Source organism: Nerophis lumbriciformis, linkage group LG34, assembly GCF_033978685.3.
Source record: "Nerophis lumbriciformis linkage group LG34, RoL_Nlum_v2.1, whole genome shotgun sequence".
NCBI classification, from domain to species: domain Eukaryota; kingdom Metazoa; phylum Chordata; class Actinopteri; order Syngnathiformes; family Syngnathidae; genus Nerophis; species Nerophis lumbriciformis.
The window spans coordinates 15,891,847-15,912,378 of NC_084581.2; the positions used below are offsets into that span (position 1 = coordinate 15,891,847).

Consider the following 20,532-nt stretch of genomic DNA (forward strand, 5'->3'; position numbering starts at 1 on the left):
TCTATTCAGTAATTAATAATTACTAAATAATTATCTTTGTCAGATGCTCATAATTACTAATTATGAGCATGAGGTCAGTAACGTTATCATGATGTGTTCAATGTGGTCTTGTAAAATGTGTTATTATTAGTGGGAAATTTGAATAGCCTAAATACAAAGATATTAAATGTTCATAGATGTGTTGTTGTTTTCATAGTAATATAAAAAAAATATTTTCTCTCTAGGCTTTTTTTTTCTCTCTCTTGGCAAGGGCGGTCGCACTGCATCCCCTCTCCGTGTCTGCTCTGCTTGCCTCTTTGTCTCTTCCTGTCTTGTTTAACTTATTGTTGCCTCTTTTTGCACTGCTCTCCAAAATCTAAACGATGTAATTGATCAACTGGCCTCTCAACAAAATTGACGAGATCTCGGGTTCAGAGGAATCTATCTGTCCTGTCAGAACGGTTGTAGATGGCCACACGATGGACTCTTGGGAGAAGAGGAGTGCCTGGCGACCCTTCAGTCGAGGACATTGAAGATATCTACCTATTCGGAATTAAGATAACAGGACATTTTCTGATTGGAATAAGCGTTGCCCTGGTGTATCGACAAATTGGAGGATGCTGGCAGCCGTTCAAGGTGCCCCGAAGCTCCCACAAAGGATGGAAGCATGCGGGCTGGCCTCTGGGCACTCAGACTATTGTGATATTGGATAAATTGCAAATTAGACAACATCGGACGCCGTCTGCCCTGCAGGATGAATTTGAGGACCAGAAAAGGACAATTAGAGTGAAAAGCTTAAATTAGTTTTCGCTGGCTGAAACACAACTATTCTAATCTCTATTGTTTTCCCTGGCTGCAAGCGACCTTGCTTCAAGATTCCCCTCGACAATGCAGCGAAGACCAAACAAACTCTCCTGGGCTCGGGATCTTTCTGTGTGGAGTTTGCATGTTCTCCCCGTGAATGTGTGGGTTCCCTCCGGGTACTCCGGCTTCCTCCCACCTCCAAAGACATGCACCTGGGGATAGGTTGATTGGCAACACTAAATGGTCCCTAGTGTGTGAATGTGAGTGTGAATGTTGTCTGTCTATCTGTGTTGGCCCTGTGATGGGGTGGCGACCTGTACAGGGTGTATCGCGCCTTCCGCCTGTGTGCAGCTGGGATAGGCTCCAGCACCCCCCTCTACCCCGTAAGGGACAAGCGGTAGAAAATGGATGGATGGATAATGCCAAATCACCACAAAAACCTACTAAGTTTCGTGCCATCTCATGTGGGCTGGTATGACAATAATGTTCCTTGAATCTTCTCAGATTATTACTACTACTAAAACTACTAGTTCATGTACAGGGGTATTTTATATCTACTATATATAGTAGTCTACCTTAAACGACATAAAGCACGACAACCTGTATCAGTCTATTTTTAGCCAATCAGAAGCCTGACAAGGCCTCACAGAAAATGATACCTTTTGTTCAATAGTTTGTGTAGCTCAATAATGTAATGTAATGCAAAGAAAACATCCAAAATTATAAAGCATGCTTGAGACATTTATTATATTTTAAAGTTCTTAACATACCAATAAATGTAAAACAAGCGTAACAAAATGCACCATAGATTTCCATTTGATCTTCTTCGCTTTCAACAACAGTGAGTGAGGAGCAGAGGTCAAAGTTCAACTTGCTGTCGCCTCACCGCCAATCAAACAAGCACACTGTAGTTAAAAGGCCTCTTTGAGCGCCTGGACGGACACAACATTAAGTACACCTGCGCCCAGTCCAAAACAACAATGGCTGCCTTTACCAAGATCATCATCATAATAAAAGTAATAATAATAATGCTCACTTTTAGTCATTTTTGTAAATTATTTGACAGCAGAATATTTCCCACTATACATAATCGTTGCCTTGGTGGAAGTCCACGCTCCAATTTAACGACATTCCGTGTTAAGAATGTTTATTAGGGTTTTAGTTTGCGTTAATTGTTGAATTGCCCTTTTCTCGCAGAAAAAGTCCATTATTTTCAGTCCAACTTAACCTTTACGTCTTAAGACCATAAATCACGTTAAAAAAAGAGGTGTTTGTGTCAGCTAACTCTTCTACTCTTGTACCGCAGCACACAAAAAGGGTGAAAATGAGTCAAAACATGCACCCATGCTGGGTTGTTTGTGCTATTACTTTTCGGACAAATACGCCACACTGTTATGAAAGACCCATACTTGAACATTCTGACCTCTTCAAGAACACACTACTGTAACTTTGAGGTGTTTAGCCGGTTCACCGTGTTATTTGGTACGCACGTTTTAGGGGATTCACAAGCAACACTGTGTCAAATTGGAGCTAAGCATCTTAGTCACTAATTGTGCAGAAGTCATTGAGTGTTTGTTTGATGTCGATAACAATTTTGAGGATGTTTGCTAGCGTGTATTCCCACGTTTTTTTGACAACCCATAGGGGGTGCCACAAATGTAATTTTTGGCTCTAGAAAAAGTATGTTACCTTAGAGTCCAGTATTTATGCTGATGCGGTACTTTAGGCTTTAGGCAACGCGATGTCTCATCACTGCTGGGTCGCTTGTGCTTTTGTAACCTTTAACCTTAGGGGAAGAAAGTACAACCCGTTACCTTGAGTCCAAAAATGAGCCCCATGGAGTAGAGAAGTACAAAACCCAAAACCAGTGAAGTTGGCACGTAAATAAAAACAGAATACGATGATTTGCAAATCCCTTTCAAATTCAATTTGCAGTATATTCAATTGAATAGACTGCAAAGACAAGATATTTAACGTTCGAACTGGAAAACTTTTGTTATTTTTTGCAAACATTAGCTCATTTGGAATTTGATGCCTGCAACATGTGGCAAAAAAGACGGAGAAAGTTAAGGAATCACTGTACGTAAGCGATATTATGGACCTTGGAACCCTCAGGCGGTACTGCATCAAAAAGCGACTTCAGTGTGTAAAGGATATCACCACATGGGCTCAGGAACACTTCAGAAAACCACTGTCAGTAACTACTGTTCGTCGCTACATCTGTTAAGTGCAAGTTAAAACTCTACTATGCAAAGCGAGTCATTTATCAACAACACCCAAAAACGCTGGGCCTGAGCTCATCTAAGATGGACTGATGCAAAGTAGAAAAGTGTTCTGTGGTCTGACGAGTCCACATTTCAATTTGTTTTTGGAAACTGTGGACGACGTGTCCTCAGGAACAAAGAGGAAAAGAACCATCCGGATTGTTATAGGCGCAAAGTTGAAAAGCCAGCATCTGTGATGGTATGGGGGTGTATTAGTGCTCAAGGCATGGGTAACTTACACATCTGTGAAGGCACCATTAATGCTGAAAGGTACATACAAGTTTTGGAGCAACATATGATGCCATCCAAGCAACGTTATCATGGACGCCCCTGCTTATTTCAGCGAAAGAATGCCAAGCCACATGTTACAACAGCGTGGCTTCATAGTAAAAGAGTGTGGGTACTAGACTGGCCTGCCTGTAGTCCAGACCTGTGGTGCAATATGAAACCTAAAATACCACAACAGAGACCCCTGGACTGTTGAACAACTTAAGCTGTACATCAAGCAAGAATGGGAAAATATTCCACCTGAAAAGCTTCAAAAATTGGTCTCTCAGTTCCCAAACGTTTACTGAGTGTTGTTAAAAGGAAAGGCCATGTAACACAGTGGTAAAAATGCCCCTGTGCCAACTTTTTTGCAATGTGTTGCTGCCATTAAATTCTAAGTTAATGATTATTTGCAAAAATAAATTACGTTTCTCAGTTTGAACATTAAATATCTTGTCTTTGCAGTCTATTCAATTGAATATAAGTTGAAAAGGATTTGCAAATCATTGTATTGTTTTTATTTACGATTTACACAGCGTGCCAACTTCACTGGTTTTGGGTTTTGTACAAAGATTGTACCTTTTAGGAGGGGGTAAATAAGGCAACCAAAGTGTTAGAAGCAGCCCTCAGGACATTGACAATAATCAGTCATCTTTACGTAGGCAGCACTTCTTCCCTCCTCAGATGGTGCAGGTGTCCCCAATGAGGTGTCCGGTGGGCGACCGCCCTTCCCCCACTGCGTGGCAAGGCCTATCTGTACACGGGCGGCACGTCCACCTTGATGCGCAGAGCGCTGACGGGGTCCTGGCAAAAGACGGAAATGTACTCCAGGACTTTGGAGTTGAGCTTCTTCTCGCTCTCCTTGGCGCGGTGGCGCTCCTTGTCCCAGCGCTCCTTCTCGCCGTTCATCTGGGAGAACAGGTTGAGCTGGATGGCGCGCAGCGTGGCCGCCAGCACGTACGAGCCCCCCTGCAGCGCGTGGCAAAGGGCGGCGCCCACGCTCAGCGCGGCGCCCATCAGGTTGGGCATGGTCTCGCACAGCACGCAGGCGCCCTCCAGGAGGTGCAGCGTGCACGCGCGGCCCGGCGGCGCCCCGTGGTGTTGGGAGTGTTGGTAGACGTGGGGGGCGGGGCCGTGCTGGGCGCTGGCCAGCAGGTGGCGCGCGCAGTCGCTGAAGTGTACGGCGGCGCGGCGCAACGGCAGCAGGGCCAGGTAGAGGTGGCAAGCCGCTTTGGTGAGGGCGTGGAAGAGCAGGCGCAGCTCCAGTACGGCGTTACCTGGAAGGAGAGGAGAGAGAGAAGAGATTAGGAGGTGCTTGGGTCAGATTGGAGTCTAATTTAATGCGGTGACTAATGTCAGCCTGCATTAAAGTCTCATGTGGGCGGCAACCGTCACCCGAGCACGCAAGGCACGGCCCTGGACGTCACGTGATCAGATAACCATTGGAGCGTTGTTGCATTATGATGACGCCATTGGCACCAAAGTGTATAAAACTACAAAAAAACAGCAGCTAAACAACTTGGGAAAAGATTCATCCTCAGTTTGGGTAACAGAAATGAGTTTTAACAGCCTTACATAATCTTATATATATATAACATGAATATATTAATTTTTACATTATCTTACTTTGGGTATCTTCAAAAGTGCTATTATTAGCAATATTATGAAATAAAAAAACACCGAAACCAAGGCTATGAACATGTTACAATAAATACACTGAATAAACAGGTAACATATCTATTTAAAATGTAATATATGACCATTTTTAAAATAAATATATTTTTTAAAATAAATATAGAAATTATTGTAATAATAAATTATAGAACGGTGATGTTAAAATGATAGGGAAAAAATAGTTGTATTTAACAAATTATATAAAAAACGCTTGATTAAAATTCATAAAAATATTTATTCATGTTAAAACATTTGTAAAAATGAAACATTCAGGACTATTTAAAAAAAAGGCATGATAAATCAATTTAATAGATATTTAATTGTTATGAACTATGGCAACAATACAATTATTTAAAAAAAAAAAGAATATTAAATAGGTAAAATTTACTAAAAATACAGATATTCCCATAATAAATATTACGGATACTAAAAAGTTAAATTATTCTTATTCAATATGCTTTTTGCATTAGATGTGACGCAAATCATTTTCTACAAGTTTTTAATGTCAGAAATTGTGGATATCTTAGCAACAATATTTGATATTATAGTATATAAGTTGAAAAAAAAACTATGGACAAACAAAAACAAACAGAAATGAGTTTTAGCAGCCTTACACACACACACACACACACACATACATATATATATATATATATATATATATATATATATATATATATATATATATATATATATATATATATATATATATATATAAATACATACATACATACATGCATATATAATATATATGTATGTATGTGTGTATATATATACTGTATATATATATATATATACATACATATATGTATATATGTATATATATATACACATACATACATACATACATGTATGTATGTATGTATGTATGTATGTATGTATGTATGTATGTATGTATATTTATATATATATATATATATATACATACATATATATATATACATACATACATATATATAATATGTATGTATATATATATACACATACATACATACATACATGTATGTATGTATGTATGTATGTATGTATGTATGTATGTATGTATGTATGTATATTTATATATATATATATATATATACATACATATATATATATACATACATACATATATATAATATGTATGTATATATATATATATATATATATATATATATATATATATATATATATATATATATATATATATATATACATACACACACATACATACATACATACATATATATATACACACATTTTTACATTATCTTACTTTGGGTACCTTGAAAAGTGCTATTATTAGCAATATTATGAAATAAAAACCCCAAAACCAAGGCTAAGAACATGTTACAATAAATACACTGAATAGACAGGTAACATAATTATTACTAACATATTTAAAAAGTAATATATGACCATTTTTAAATAAATATTTTAGAAAAATAAATACCGAAATTATGTTAAAATTATAAGAAAATAGTTGTTTAATTATACAAAAAAGGCTTGATTAAAATTCATTAAAGTATTGAATTAGTATATAGGACATGTTAAAACATGTGTAAAAAATAAATACATCCAAGCATTCAGGAATATTTTTTTAAATGCCTAAGCACATAGGCACGATAAATTACTTTAATATATATTTAATCATTATGAACTATAACAATAAAATTATTGTAAAAACAGAATATTAAATAGGTAAAATTGACTAAAAAACAGACATTCCCAGATTTAATCAATCTTACGGATACTAAAAAACTACAATAAAGTCCATGTTAAATTATTCTTATTCAATATGCCTTTTACATTAGATGTGACGCATATCATTTTCTACAACTTTTTAATGTAAAAAAAAATGTGGATATCTTAGCGACAATATTTGATATTATAGTATATGAGTTAAAAAATACAACTATGGACCAACAAAAACAAACATTGCAGGATACAACAAGACTGGTGTCGTATACTACATGGATGCATGAAGAAAAGTGCGACTTACCGTCTATAAAGCAGAAAATCCAGAGCAGGACGATGCACGCTGCTAGAGAAGTGAACCAATCCATGTGACTTCCCTCCTCCTGTCCTGAAGCAGACAGTAAAAGAACTGAACAAAATAATGCGATGTTTATGATGACAACGTCGTCCTCGCTCCTGCGTCGTGCGCCTTTACGCACGCACCTCGTCTGCAGGTGTGTGTTCTGAGCCCGCAGGAGAGACACCTTGAGGACACGTCTGCTGCCAAACAGGCGCATTAATGCCGGCAAGCTGCAACCTTTTCACCTAAACGTGTAGTGCACACCTTGGGAGTGTGCTAAATAGACTTGTAGTGCACACCTTGGGAGTGTGCTAAATAGACGTGTAGTGCACACCTTGGGAGTGTGCTAAATAGACGTGTAGTGCACACCTTGGGAGTGTGCTAAATAGACTTGTAGTGCACACCTTAGGAGTGTGCTAAATAGACTTGTAGTGCACACCTTGGGAGTGTGCTGAATAGACGTGTAGTGCACATCTTAGCAGTGTGCTAAATAGACTTGTAGTGCACACCTTAGGAGTGTGCTAAATTTATAGATGTGTAGTGCACACCTTGGGAGTGTGCTAAATAGACTTGTAATGCACACATTAGGAGTGTGCTAAATAGACTTGTAGTGCACACCTTAGGAGTGTGCTAAATAGACGTGTAGTGCACACCTTGGGAGTGTGCTAAATAGACTTGTAGTGCACACCTTGGGAGTGTGCTAAATAGACGTATAGTGCACACCTTGGGAGTGTGCTAAATAGACGTGTAGTGCACACCTTGGGAGTGTGCTAAATAGACTTGTAGTGCACACCTTAGGAGTGTGCTAAATAGACTTGTAGTGCACACCTTGGGAGTGTGCTGAATAGACGTGTAGTGCACATCTTAGCAGTGTGCTAAATAGACTTGTAGTGCACACCTTAGGAGTGTGCTAAATTTATAGATGTGTAGTGCACACCTTGGGAGTGTGCTAAATAGACTTGTAATGCACACATTAGGAGTGTGCTAAATAGACTTGTAGTGCACACCTTGGGATTGTGCTAAATAGACGTGTAGTGCACACCTTGGGAGTGTGCTAAATAGACGTATAGTGCACACCTTGGGAGTGTGCTAAATAGACTTGTAGTGCACACCTTGGGAGTGTGCTAAATAGACGTGTAGTGCACACCTTAGGAGTGTGCTAAATAGACTTGTAGTGCACACCTTGGGAGTGTGCTGAATAGACGTGTAGTGCACATCTTAGCAGTGTGCTAAATAGACTTGTAGTGCACACCTTAGGAGTGTGCTAAATTTATAGATGTGTAGTGCACACCTTGGGAGTGTGCTAAATAGACTTGTAATGCACACATTAGGAGTGTGCTAAATAGACTTGTAGTGCACACCTTGGGAGTGTGCTAAATAGACTTGTAGTGCACACCTTGGGAGTGTGCTAAATAGACGTATAGTGCACCTTAGGAGTGTGCTAAATAGACTTGTAGTGCACACCTTGGGAGTGTGCTGAATAGACGTGTAGTGCACATCTTAGCAGTGTGCTAAATAGACTTGTAGTGCACACCTTAGGAGTGTGCTAAATTTATAGATGTGTAGTGCACACCTTGGGAGTGTGCTAAATAGACTTGTAATGCACACATTAGGAGTGTGCTAAATAGACTTGTAGTGCACACCTTAGGAGTGTGCTAAATAGACGTGTAGTGCACACCTTGGGAGTGTGCTAAATAGACTTGTAGTGCACACCTTGGGAGTGTGCTAAATAGACGTATAGTGCACACCTTGGGAGTGTGCTAAATAGACGTGTAGTGCACACCTTGGGAGTGTGCTAAATAGACTTGTAGTGCACACCTTAGGAGTGTGCTAAATAGACTTGTAGTGCACACCTTGGGAGTGTGCTGAATAGACGTGTAGTGCACATCTTAGCAGTGTGCTAAATAGACTTGTAGTGCACACCTTGGGAGTGTGCTGAATAGACGTGTAGTGCACATCTTAGCAGTGTGCTAAATAGACTTGTAGTGCACACCTTAGGAGTGTGCTAAATTTATAGATGTGTAGTGCACACCTTGGGAGTGTGCTAAATAGACTTGTAGTGCACACCTTGGGAGTGTGCTAAATAGACGTGTAGTGCACACCTTGGGAGTGTGCTAAATAGACGTGTAGTGCACACCTTGGGAGTGTGCTAAATAGACGTGTAGTGCACACCTTGGGAGTGTGCTAAATAGACGTGTAGTGCACACCTTGGGAGTGTGCTAAATAGACTTGTAGTGCACACCTTAGGAGTGTGCTAAATAGACTTGTAGTGCACACCTTGGGAGTGTGCTGAATAGACGTGTAGTGCACATCTTAGCAGTGTGCTAAATAGACTTGTAGTGCACACCTTAGGAGTGTGCTAAATTTATAGATGTGTAGTGCACACCTTGGGAGTGTGCTAAATTTATAGATGTGTAGTGCACACCTTGGGAGTGTGCTAAATAGACTTGTAGTGCACACCTTGGGAGTGTGCTAAATAGACATATAGTGCACACCTTGGGAGTGTGCTAAATAGACGTGTAGTGCACACCTTGGGAGTGTGCTAAATAGACGTGTAGTGCACACCTTGGGAGTGTGCTAAATAGACGTGTAGTGCACACCTTGGGAGTGTGCTAAATAGACTTGTAGTGCACACCTTAGGAGTGTGCTAAATAGACTTGTAGTGCACACCTTGGGAGTGTGCTGAATAGACGTGTAGTGCACATCTTAGCAGTGTGCTAAATAGACTTGTAGTGCACACCTTAGGAGTGTGCTAAATTTATAGATGTGTAGTGCACACCTTGGGAGTGTGCTAAATAGACTTGTAATGCACACATTAGGAGTGTGCTAAATAGACTTGTAGTGCACACCTTGGGATTGTGCTAAATAGACGTGTAGTGCACACCTTGGGAGTGTGCTAAATAGACTTGTAGTGCACACCTTGGGAGTGTGCTAACGTTTCACTACTAGCAAACTAGAATACGGTGCTGGATTAACAATATCACCAATTTTAAATTCGACAGTAATTTTTGCCTTTTTTTGCCCAAACTACTGAGTTAAAAGAATAATTAAAACGGCACACTGAGTAATTCTAGCAATCTCAAAAGTCCTTTAAAGTCTCGTTTTAAAGCAAATCGCACTTTCTGTAGTTCTTTGTCGCGGGATGTGACGTCACAAATCGTGCGACGTCGTCATGGCGATGGGGCACGCGCGCGCTCATTACCCGCCCCGTACACCTGCGCGAGTTCGAACTTCATTTCTTCCTTTCTCGCTTTTCTCCCTCAAACAATCCCACATAAGTCCTCAAGTATTGACAATTTCAAGGAAATGTTCAAACATGTCACGTTTTCAGTTTGTAGGGTTCGAAACTCGGTTGACTGAGGTAAGAAAAAGTGACGCAACGCATTGTGGAAGTGACTCAGCAGCTAGCTTAACATGCTAGTAACATGCTAGTAGACAAGTTCAGACAAATTATTTTTTTTTTTCATATTTTTTAGTATTACACTATCTGTATTTACTTTTGTTTTCTTACCTTGATTTGAAAGTGCCTTAACTTTTGTGTGAATTATAAATGTATGTTTGTTGTTTAATAAAAATAAAAACCTATGGATCGTAATAACAATTTTAGAGAGGTAAAACATAAACAATAATGCGATGGATGATAGCAACTAATATTTGTTTTCTTTTTTTCAAGACATGAGGCCAAAGAGGAGCAATGGCGGCGTAATCACCTACCACATACCGTTTAATATCAGACTTGTAACATCCGAGGTAGGTCAGCGGAACCAGACCAGGTACCTAAAAGTGTATAAGTGTTAAATATATTGTTCTTGAGTTTCAACTGATGTTATACTATGCACATTACGGCCACACTGTGAAGATAATAAAAGTAGTAAAATGTACTAAAAGTCAAACTGTTAGGACATACGAAACGAAAAAACTGTAAAATTGCATATCTTGTATATTAAAGATGCCATATGTAGTAATGTGGCCAGAAATGGTACTGCAATCACGGTCAAAATTATGTAGTCCCCTCCCACTCTCCATGAGTGAGGTTGCCAGATACTCGGCCAAATCCTACTCCAAGGAACTTCAAATGGCAATCGACGAGTCCTACGCTGTAGGTTTCTCTTGTTTATGCTTCTTGCAAGATGGTTTACTAAGTAATTATGCCACATTTTACTGATGTTGATTAACCAAATGTTTTTGTAAAGTTACGCAGCAATATTTTCGTTGGGAGTCGGGACAGATTGTTGGCATTGCCCTGCTAAAATGTCTAGTTTGACCGCACGGACCACGATCAAATTAATTATACATAATAATATATAATATCTTGCATAGGCCTACTTTGATGGCAAGCCAAGGCCAACAGTAAAATTACCGCCACATTTCGTTCAGCATAACTCCATGTTGCATCCAACCTGGCACACTGCATTCTCTTCCATGTACGCACATCACCATCTTTCAGTGCAGAGTGCAATTCTAAGAGCCATCCCACTTTGCGCAAAAAACACACTTTGCATAAATCATATAGCCTACTACCATGTCAATACACAAAGTAGAAAATCTTTACATGTAATGCATTATATTGTGCCAAGCAAATACCACCCCGTATGTGCCTGATGCACATACAGTACCAGAAACTGCAATTAGCTGTGTTAATGTTGGAATGCATTTCCTCAGCGTATCAGCATATTGAGAAGGAAATAGGCACTGACACTACTTATATCCACAGTTTTATTTGGCGAAAACATATTGCCCTGTCAGTTGGAATACACATCGACATAAAGGCTAATGGGCATATATTTCCCCCGTTAGCCTGTATGTCGATGTGTCATTGACCGGGCTAGCATGCTATAAGCATTACACTTTCAGTTTATTTATAAAGCCCTTAAAAAAAACACAGTTGAAAAACAAAGGGCTGTACACCACAAACAAGTAAACACACAAAAAGCACAGAAATACACTAGTGTGATGGTGCTTCGCTCCTAAGCATTCGTTGCACGAACATACTAGCTTTGTTAGACAAGATCATAGACTGTATTGGACAATATAGTTTACATACCAAATGTCCATTTCCATTTATTACAAGTAATAAGAAAACTTAAATGCCTGACTTACCTATCAAGGAGGAAGTTAGCAAGTTTGGCGTCAGATGAAAATATCTTCTCTGCCTTCAATCGTCTCCATCTTTCAAAGGCATCCCCGATACAAATCCTCGTTTTATTCCTGGCTTTGTCATGAATATGTTGAGAATCGTAACAAGGCCTTTTGGATTTACTAAGGTCTGACATGTTTAGTAACTTTACCAGTGGCAGTAGTTCGACGAAGACGGCGGTGCATAACTGGCAACCTGAATGTGACACACTCAGACTTTCTAATTGGTCAAATGGAAACAAATTGGAATGTTGTGACAAATTACAATTTCAAAAGAATGTCACAAAATGGTGACATGTGAGGGAAAAGTTATAACGTTACGAGAAAGGTGTAATATTTTGAGAAAGAAGTCAGACTGTTATGACACACTGAAATGAAAAAAGTACAATTACAAAGTTACGATAAAAAGTTGTAATGTTAGGAGAAGACATTCAGAATGATATTACAAATTAGTACCAAAAGTTGTACAGTTGGGGAACCGTAACATTCCAAGAATAAAGTAAAATAATGATACGAGAAAGGCGTACTATCGTAAAAAAAAAAGTCGGTATGTTGACACACGGAAACAAAACAAAAAATTGTTTTAAATCACTAATTCCTCAAGTTTTTGATTAAAAGTTGGAACATTACAAAATTAAGCCGTACTACAGTAAAAGGTTTAAGAAATACGAGAAGAAAGTCAGGTTTTAGGAACAGAATGACAAACTCCAAAAGATGAAAAATTATGATTAAAAAGTTGAATAATACAAAAACGTTGTACGAAAAAAAAGTATGTTTACAAAAATGGAGTCGTAATTGTACAAGAAAAGAACACAATTGGAAAGAAAAAAACATGTCATTTTACGAGACAAAAGCAGAAAGATATCAGTTACAAGAACGTCGAAATTGACCTAAATGTCAATTGCCAATGTACAACTTTTTTAGTCAATACGCAATTCTTTATTATTCATTCTCATAGTTTTACTTTCAGTGTGACATTAATACTTTCCATAATAAGGAATGAATATTGACAACCATCATCTTTTTTTGATTCAACTTGTCCTGAACGTCACATTTTATTGCTTGTTTAGCGTGAGGAAAACTTGGCGAAAAGTGTTGCGATGTTGCTCTGCAGGCACCAGAGTTAAAGTGCGCAAGGTCAGAGGTGAGATTGAGCGCACCTGTGAAGAAGAAGAAGAAGAAGAAGAGTTGTGGGTGTGCAAAACAAGGCAAAAGAGAAGACAAGTCAGCAGTACAGAGTTCTAGGCCACGGCGAGGCCAGTTGCCCTCTCACACTCCCACCAGGCGAATACAGGTAATGCATGACCACTCCAGAAGCAGATATCTTTTTCACGTGTGACATCTGCGGCAGGTGAAAATGGAGGCTGACAGCAGAGAGATTGCTGATTTAGTTCAACCTTTACTGGACACAGACAAGGTATTATTCAAATTAAATTATTGTCAATAATATTTAATATAATAATGTGTGTATTTTGTCCTTAATACAGGAGTTGGAGAGATTCCTGTCCAAGTATGAAGAAGCTAAGGTGCTGAGGAGGGAACGCATGCGCAAGTGTTGGAACGAGGAAATATGGGCGTCCTCCCGGAAGAAAATGGACCAGCACATGTCCACATGCAACCCGCTGGAGACAAACATGCGCCAGAACTTGTACGACCAATACCTCCAACACGGAAACACTAAGGTCTGTCCATCAAATATTGGAAAAAAACACAAAATTGTTATTATTATTTTATTGTATCGCGTTGTGTTCAGGGCTTTGTGTTTCTTGACACGTGTGACCTGAAGCAGTACAATCCTTATCTGCTCCACGGCGACAAGCCACACAACTGCAAGGTGAGTTTGTCATGTGATTATCTCTGCCAAGAGAGATATATAAATATATACATATATATTTATATACAGTCATGGTCAAAAGTTTACATACACTTGTGAAGAACATAATGTCGTGGCTGTCTTGAGCTTCCAATAATTTCTATAAATCTTATTTTTTTGTGATAGAGGGATTAGAGCATATGTTTGTCACAAAAAACATTCATGAAGTTTGGTTCTTTTATGAATTTATTATGGGTCTACTGAAAATGTGACCAAATCTGAAAAAGCAGGTCTGCAATGAACTGAAAGCTGCTGGAACACAGGTGTCAGTGTCCACAGTCAAGCGTGTTTTGCATCGCCATGGACTGAGAGGCTACCATGCAAGAAGGAAGCCATTGCTCCAGAAGCGACACCTTAAGGCTAAAGTTTGCTGCTGATCACATGGACAAAGATAAGACCTTCTGGAGGAAAATTCTGTGATCAGATGAAACAAAAATTTAGCTGTTTGGCCACAATACCCAGCAATATGTTTGGAGGAGAAAAGGTGAGGCCTTTAATCCCAGGAACACCATGCCTACCGTCAAGCATGGTGGTGGTAGTATTTTTTTTTGCTGTTTTGCTGCCAATGGAACTGGTGCTTTACAGAGAGTAAATGGGACAATGAAAAAGGAGGATTACCTCCAAATTCTTCAGGACAACCTAAATTCATCAGCCCGGAGGTTGGGTCTTGGGCGCAGTTGGTTGTTCCAACAGAACAATGACCCCAAACACATATTAAAAGTGGTAAAATATTGGCTAAACCAGGCTAGAACTAAGGTTTTAGAATGGCCTTCCCAAAGGCGCAGTGGAAGAATGGCCGTGCGCGGCCCGAGGGTCCCTGGTTCAATCCCCACCTAGTTCCAACCTCGTCATGTCCGTTGTGTCCTGAGCAAGACACTTCACCCTTGCTTCTGATGGGTGCTGGTTAGCGCCTTGCATGGCAGCTCCCTCCATCAGTGTGTGAATGGGTAAATGTGGAAGTAGTGTCAAAGCGCTTTGAGTACCTTGAAGGTAGAAAAGCGCTATACAAGTATAACCCATTTATCATTTATTTATTTATTTACCTGACATAAACCCCATTGAGAACATGTGGACAATGCTGAAGAAACAAGTCCATGTCATAAAACCAACAAATTTAGCTGAACTGCACCAATTTTGTCAAGAGGAGTGGTCAAAAATTCAACCAGAAGCTTGTGGATGGCTACCAAAAGTGCCTTATTGCAGTGAAACTTGCCAAGGAACATGTAACCAAATATTAACATTGCTGTATGTATACTTTTGACTCAGCACATTTGGTCACATTTTCAGTAGACCCATAATAAATTCATAAAAGAACCAAACTTCATGAATGCTTTTTGTGACCAACAAGTATGTGCTCCAATTCCTCTATCACAAAAAATAAGAGTTGTAGAAATGATTGGGAACTCATGACAGCCATGACATTATGTTCTTTACAAGTGTATGTAAACTTTTGACCACGACTGTATATATATATATATACACATATATTTATACATACACATATGCATATATATGTATATATAAATCTAATCACCGGACAGTAAGAAAAAAAATGCATTTTTGTAATGTCAGACCAAAATGTTTCTCCGAAAACTTTTACTTCTTGGCCTAAGTAAATACAAAAGCTATATTCTTCACTCATTGACTAAAGTCTTGGCAGAGGTTCTGTGACATGTTTTTAAACTGTGATTAATGCTGACAAAATGCTCACACAGCACAATGTAGCCAAGCTGAAGGAGCCCAAATTACTGGATAGTTCCAAGCTGAACACAGCTCGCTGTGAAGCAGGTAGATGATGATGCAATAACGCTACTATAATCACACTCAATATGAATAATGACTTCTATTTGACATGGATGTAAGTTTGTGTGATGTAGGATGTCAGCACAAGTGGGTTCCTCAAAGGGAACACATCACACCTGAGGCCAACATGCAATCATTTGACACCACTGAAAGCCACGCTGTCGACAAGATTTGCAGGTGCGAAAGCAGCTATGCATGTTTTCTGGCTTTAAATGAATAATAACACATGTTGTGCAGAACCAAAATACCTTTCCACATCCATGACACCGCCATACCGGATGGAAGATGCCATCACAGCACCTGCTGGTTCACCACGCAACAATAAAGTTCATTTTTTATCAACCCACTCGTCTTGTGTGCTCACCTGGTAGAATAGTCACAAATGATAAAAGTCACAATGGCAGTGAACAGTAAGAAGAACGTTCACTCAAGCGTATGAACAATTTATTCACAACATGTCCACAGGCGGGTTTTGTTATGGAGAAAAGAATATTCCAGTGATTGACAATTACATTCCCCTTTAAATGGAAGATGATCATGTGTGTAGTAGTATGTCCTGTAAAGGCACTCCAAGACATTTGTCAATATTGCCTCAACTTGACCTTATTTTGGCGCCTCATAAAGCTGCAAGTCCAGCTTGACCCACACTTCTCCTGTGGGGACTTCATGCAGCAGCAGACGGCGACTGGCCGCCCCTTTACTCTCCATTTCCTTCTTGATGGTTGCCACTGGGACCTCAGTGCGGCCCAAGAAGTCTAAAACGAAAATGAGCAGCAGTCCGGAATATGTTTTTATTTTGGAAAAAAAATCCAATCAGAAAGTAATGCTTTGTGTTTCGTGTGGTACTGTTGCTATTATGTCTTTTGTCCAGAAGAGTGCGCCATACATTTGCTTGTCCAAGCTGCCTTATGTATTTTGTTTTTATTTATTGTTTAACACGTTTCTATCCGACACCTCAAATAGCATATGTGGCAGCGAGGCCAGGAGAATGTGGGTGTGTTTGTAACAAGGTATTAGTTGAAAATGTTTATTATAATGGACAATGTATCATGAAATATCTACTTTAAGTATACAATAATAATTGAGATATATATTTTATATGTGAATATCAAAAAAATGTACAGTTAATTACTACAATAAAAATTCAGCGAAATGCAAAAAAATGATGTTTGAAAAATGTTATTGTATTATAATAGGACACTGTTACAAGCTATAGCACACAAAAAAGTAAAACATTACAAAACAAAGAATAAAAAGTAAAATCCTTAAACCCTAAAACAAATATTTACTGTTTGAGTACCATATAATCAAATCAAATAATTTCACATATATGGATATGCATACAGTATGTCAGGGATGTCCAAACTTTTTGACTTGGGGGGCCGCATCTCAGGAAACAGAGTGGACCGACACCAGCAGATGACATGGCACCCCAAACCATCACCCAACCATGCAAATTTTGCATTTCCTTTGGAAATCGAGGTCCCAGAGTCTGGAGGAAGACGGGAGAGGCACAGGATCCACGTTGCCTGAAGTCTAGTGTAAAGTTTCCACCATCAGTGATGGTTTGGGGTGCCATGTCATCTGCTGGTGTCGGTCCACTCTGTTTCCTGAGATCCAGGGTCAACGCAGCCGTCTACCAGCAAGTTTTAGAGCACTTCATGCTTCCTGCTGCTGACCTGCTCTATGGAGATGGAGATTTCAAGTTCCAACAGGACTTGGCGCCTGCACACAGCGCAAAATCTACCCGTGCCTGGTTTACGGACCATGGTATTTCTGTTCTAAATTGGCCCGCCAACTCCCCTGACCTTAGCCCCATAGAAAATCTGTGGGGTATTGTGAAAAGGAAGATGCAGAATGCCAAACCCAAAAACGCAGAAGAGTTGAAGGCCACTATCAGAGCAACCTGGGCTCTCATAACACCTGAGCAGTGCCAGAAACTCATCGACTCCATGCCACGCCGCATTAACGCAGTAATTGAGGCAAAAGGAGCTCCAACCAAGTATTGAGTATTGTACATGCTCATATTTTTCATTTTCATACTTTTCAGTTGGCCAACATTTCTAAAAATCCCTTTTTTGTATTAGCCTTAAGTACGGTAATATTCTAATTTTGTGACACACGGAATTTTGGATTTTCATTTGTTGCCACTTCAAATCATCAAAATTAAATGAAATAAACATTTGAATGCATCAGTCTGTGTGCAATGAATAAATATAATGTACAAGTTACACCTTTTGAATGCAATTACTGAAATAAATCAAGTTTTTCAAAATATTCTAATTTACTGGCTTTTACCTGTATATATATATATATATATAGTGTGTGTGTGTACATATTATATAAATATAAAATATATAATTAATAATGAATATAAATGGATATTAAGAGTATGTAAAAGTTTGACGTCTACCTTGTTTACTTCCATATCGACCTTAAATATTTGTAATCAGAAATATCAAGCAGCTACAATGCGGCAAACATGGATAGGTGTGTAGTGTTTTGCACTTTTCCCATTAAGCTTTGTAATGGATTTACATGGGTGTATTTGTGAATATTTTATAATGCGTCACCTTTTAAAAAAAAAAAATATCCACAAAATTCAATGAGTAGGTTGTGTTATGTGTGACCATCACTGTTGATACTTTGTGTAGGTTGGATTTTTCTTTGCACCATGACTAGGGAAGGTTATTTGCATTGGGTCATATAAGTTAATGCTGCACATCATTGGACTCCGAGTGAAGTTAAAAGGTCATTTACCTGACATACACATTGCCTGCTCGATCCAACAAACTAGCAGTACTAATACAAGCAAATTTTTAAAGAGGAACTGCATTTTTTTTAATTTTGCCTATTCACAAACAAAATCGTTTATACATTTTTTTTTTTAAAGATTACATTTTTTTTAAAGATGCGGCTAATTTTAGTCACCGTTGTAGCCTTCAAAGCCCTTTAAGACAACTTCAAAACCCTCCATCATCCATCCATCCATTTTCTACCGCTTGTCCCTTTTGCTTTATATATATTTATACATATATGAATATATACACACAAGTCCATATATAATGTAGTAACAGACATGTTCATAACAATATGTAAAATGAACAATATTTACCGTATTTTGGTCATTTTAATCAATGCCAGAACTAATTCCTTTGCGCATTTATTTCCCTTTCCGTAGCAGCGCACGTCCAACAATGTGTTCCTACTTCCGAATACAAAACACTTGTGTGTGTCCTAATCACGGCAGACTAGTAAACTAACAACGAAGACGACTATTTTTGGACAAATGAGGATTCACAACCTTATGTTTTTGAAACTAAATATACGGAGGAAGAACTCTTCTAGAAGCGAGCACGAAGGCACAGTGAAACGTTGGAGCAGACGAAAGCTAGGCGATATGGCAAGAAAAATGATCACGATTAATCTTTTCATATTGTCTGATCTCGATTAATATCACAATTTTTTTTTTAAATTAAAGCGGATTGTCCTGTGCAGGATTATACCAAGTACCTCATCCTTGCTGTTTACTACTGCAGTATCTTGTAACAGACATTTCCACCATGTTTGATTGAGGTAATTAATACTTGCTAACAGCTGACAACTGTCATAAAGTTCATATATATATATATATGTGTGTTTACTAGAGGTGCAACACTACAGGTAACGCACACTACGCTCCGTGCCTCCGTTTTACTGCCATGGTTTTGCTTCTTTTTTGGTACGTTTTGTGGGGGTAAAGACAACAACTTTTTTTCCTCTCAAAGTTATTTTGTTTTGTTTTTGCTTGTCATCGCAAACATTCTGCTGTAAACAAAGTATAATTGGTGTAGTGAATACCATAGGACATTTATTTCAAGTTAACATTTACTAAACAACACTTTCAAAAGGTAAATCATTATTTAATTGCTTGTATACATCAGTGCTTCTCACCAGTGCTTTGGCAAACAACAAGCGGTGACTAGTGTTATAGTCATATTTCTTTATTTAATTCTTTTGAGCGGCACTTCCAGCTGTGTAAAGGGGAAGAGGCACAACGCTGATTGAACTTTAATTTTGAATCACAAGGAGCTTGACTTCCGTGCCGATGGACAGGGATGGTCGCGCACACAAACACATGTACGCAAACACACACACATTCACAGGACCACGGTCAATAAAGACGGATTGCTCCGTGCAGGATTATACCAAATTGTTGCTTCCCTACTGCTAACTACTGTGGTAACTTCTAACAGACATATCCGCCATGTTTGTTCGAGGTAAAAAAAGCTAACAGCTGATCACAGTGATCAAACTCAAATTAATCACGATCAACGATCACGATCATATAATTGCCCAGCCCTAGGTGAAAGCGACTCGAAGCTATTTCAACATAAATGGCGTGCTTGCCCAAATAAACCAGAAACAACATCCCCGGCCAGCTGGACCAAACAGACAACTTTCCATCAAGTGAGTCACACTTTATATTGATCATGATACACAATGCACGTCATAGCATATGCTGTGTACAAACAAAACATGAAATGTGGGCTAATACTTTACAGATAAATAAATGATAAATGGCTTATACTTGTATAGCGCTTTTCTACCTTCAAGGTACTCAAAGCGCTTTGACACTACTTCCACATTCACCCATTCACACACACATTCACACACTGATGGCGGGAGCTGCCATGCAAGGCGCTAACCAGCACCCATCAGGAGCAAGGGGTGAAGTG

General features: G+C 39.0%; 2 protein-coding genes across 5 annotated transcripts in view; one reads left to right on the forward strand and one right to left on the reverse strand.

Annotated features, from left to right (window-relative positions):
• The first annotated feature begins 10,186 nt into the window (after positions 1-10,186).
• Positions 10,187-16,156, forward strand: fam228a (family with sequence similarity 228 member A). 3 transcript variants are annotated; one of them, XM_061929735.1, is made up of 9 exons: positions 10,187-10,363; positions 10,676-10,752; positions 13,253-13,432; positions 13,490-13,555; positions 13,626-13,820; positions 13,892-13,972; positions 15,727-15,799; positions 15,889-15,991; positions 16,052-16,156. In XM_061929735.1, the coding sequence occupies exons 2-9, from the start codon at positions 10,678-10,680 to the stop codon at positions 16,137-16,139; spliced, it is 861 nt and encodes a 286-aa protein (XP_061785719.1). In that variant the 5' UTR covers positions 10,187-10,363; positions 10,676-10,677; the 3' UTR covers positions 16,140-16,156. The 3 variants fall into 3 exon arrangements, 2 of the variants coding, with proteins under 2 accessions (XP_061785719.1, XP_072768322.1); XR_009811639.1 differs by having other exon boundaries at positions 10,190-10,363; positions 15,875-15,991; XM_072912221.1 differs by lacking the exon at positions 16,052-16,156 and having other exon boundaries at positions 10,190-10,363; positions 15,875-16,032.
• An 85-nt stretch (positions 16,157-16,241) lies between these two features.
• The window catches only part of itsn2a (intersectin 2a), a 77,597-nt gene continuing 73,306 nt past the window's right edge, over positions 16,242-20,532 (reverse strand). For both annotated transcript variants that reach the window (XM_061929734.2, XM_061929733.2), the window contains one exon: positions 16,242-16,569. In XM_061929734.2, the coding sequence (XP_061785718.2) occupies positions 16,418-16,569 (152 nt within the window). In that variant the 3' untranslated portion in view covers positions 16,242-16,417. The remainder of the gene's footprint in view (positions 16,570-20,532) is intronic.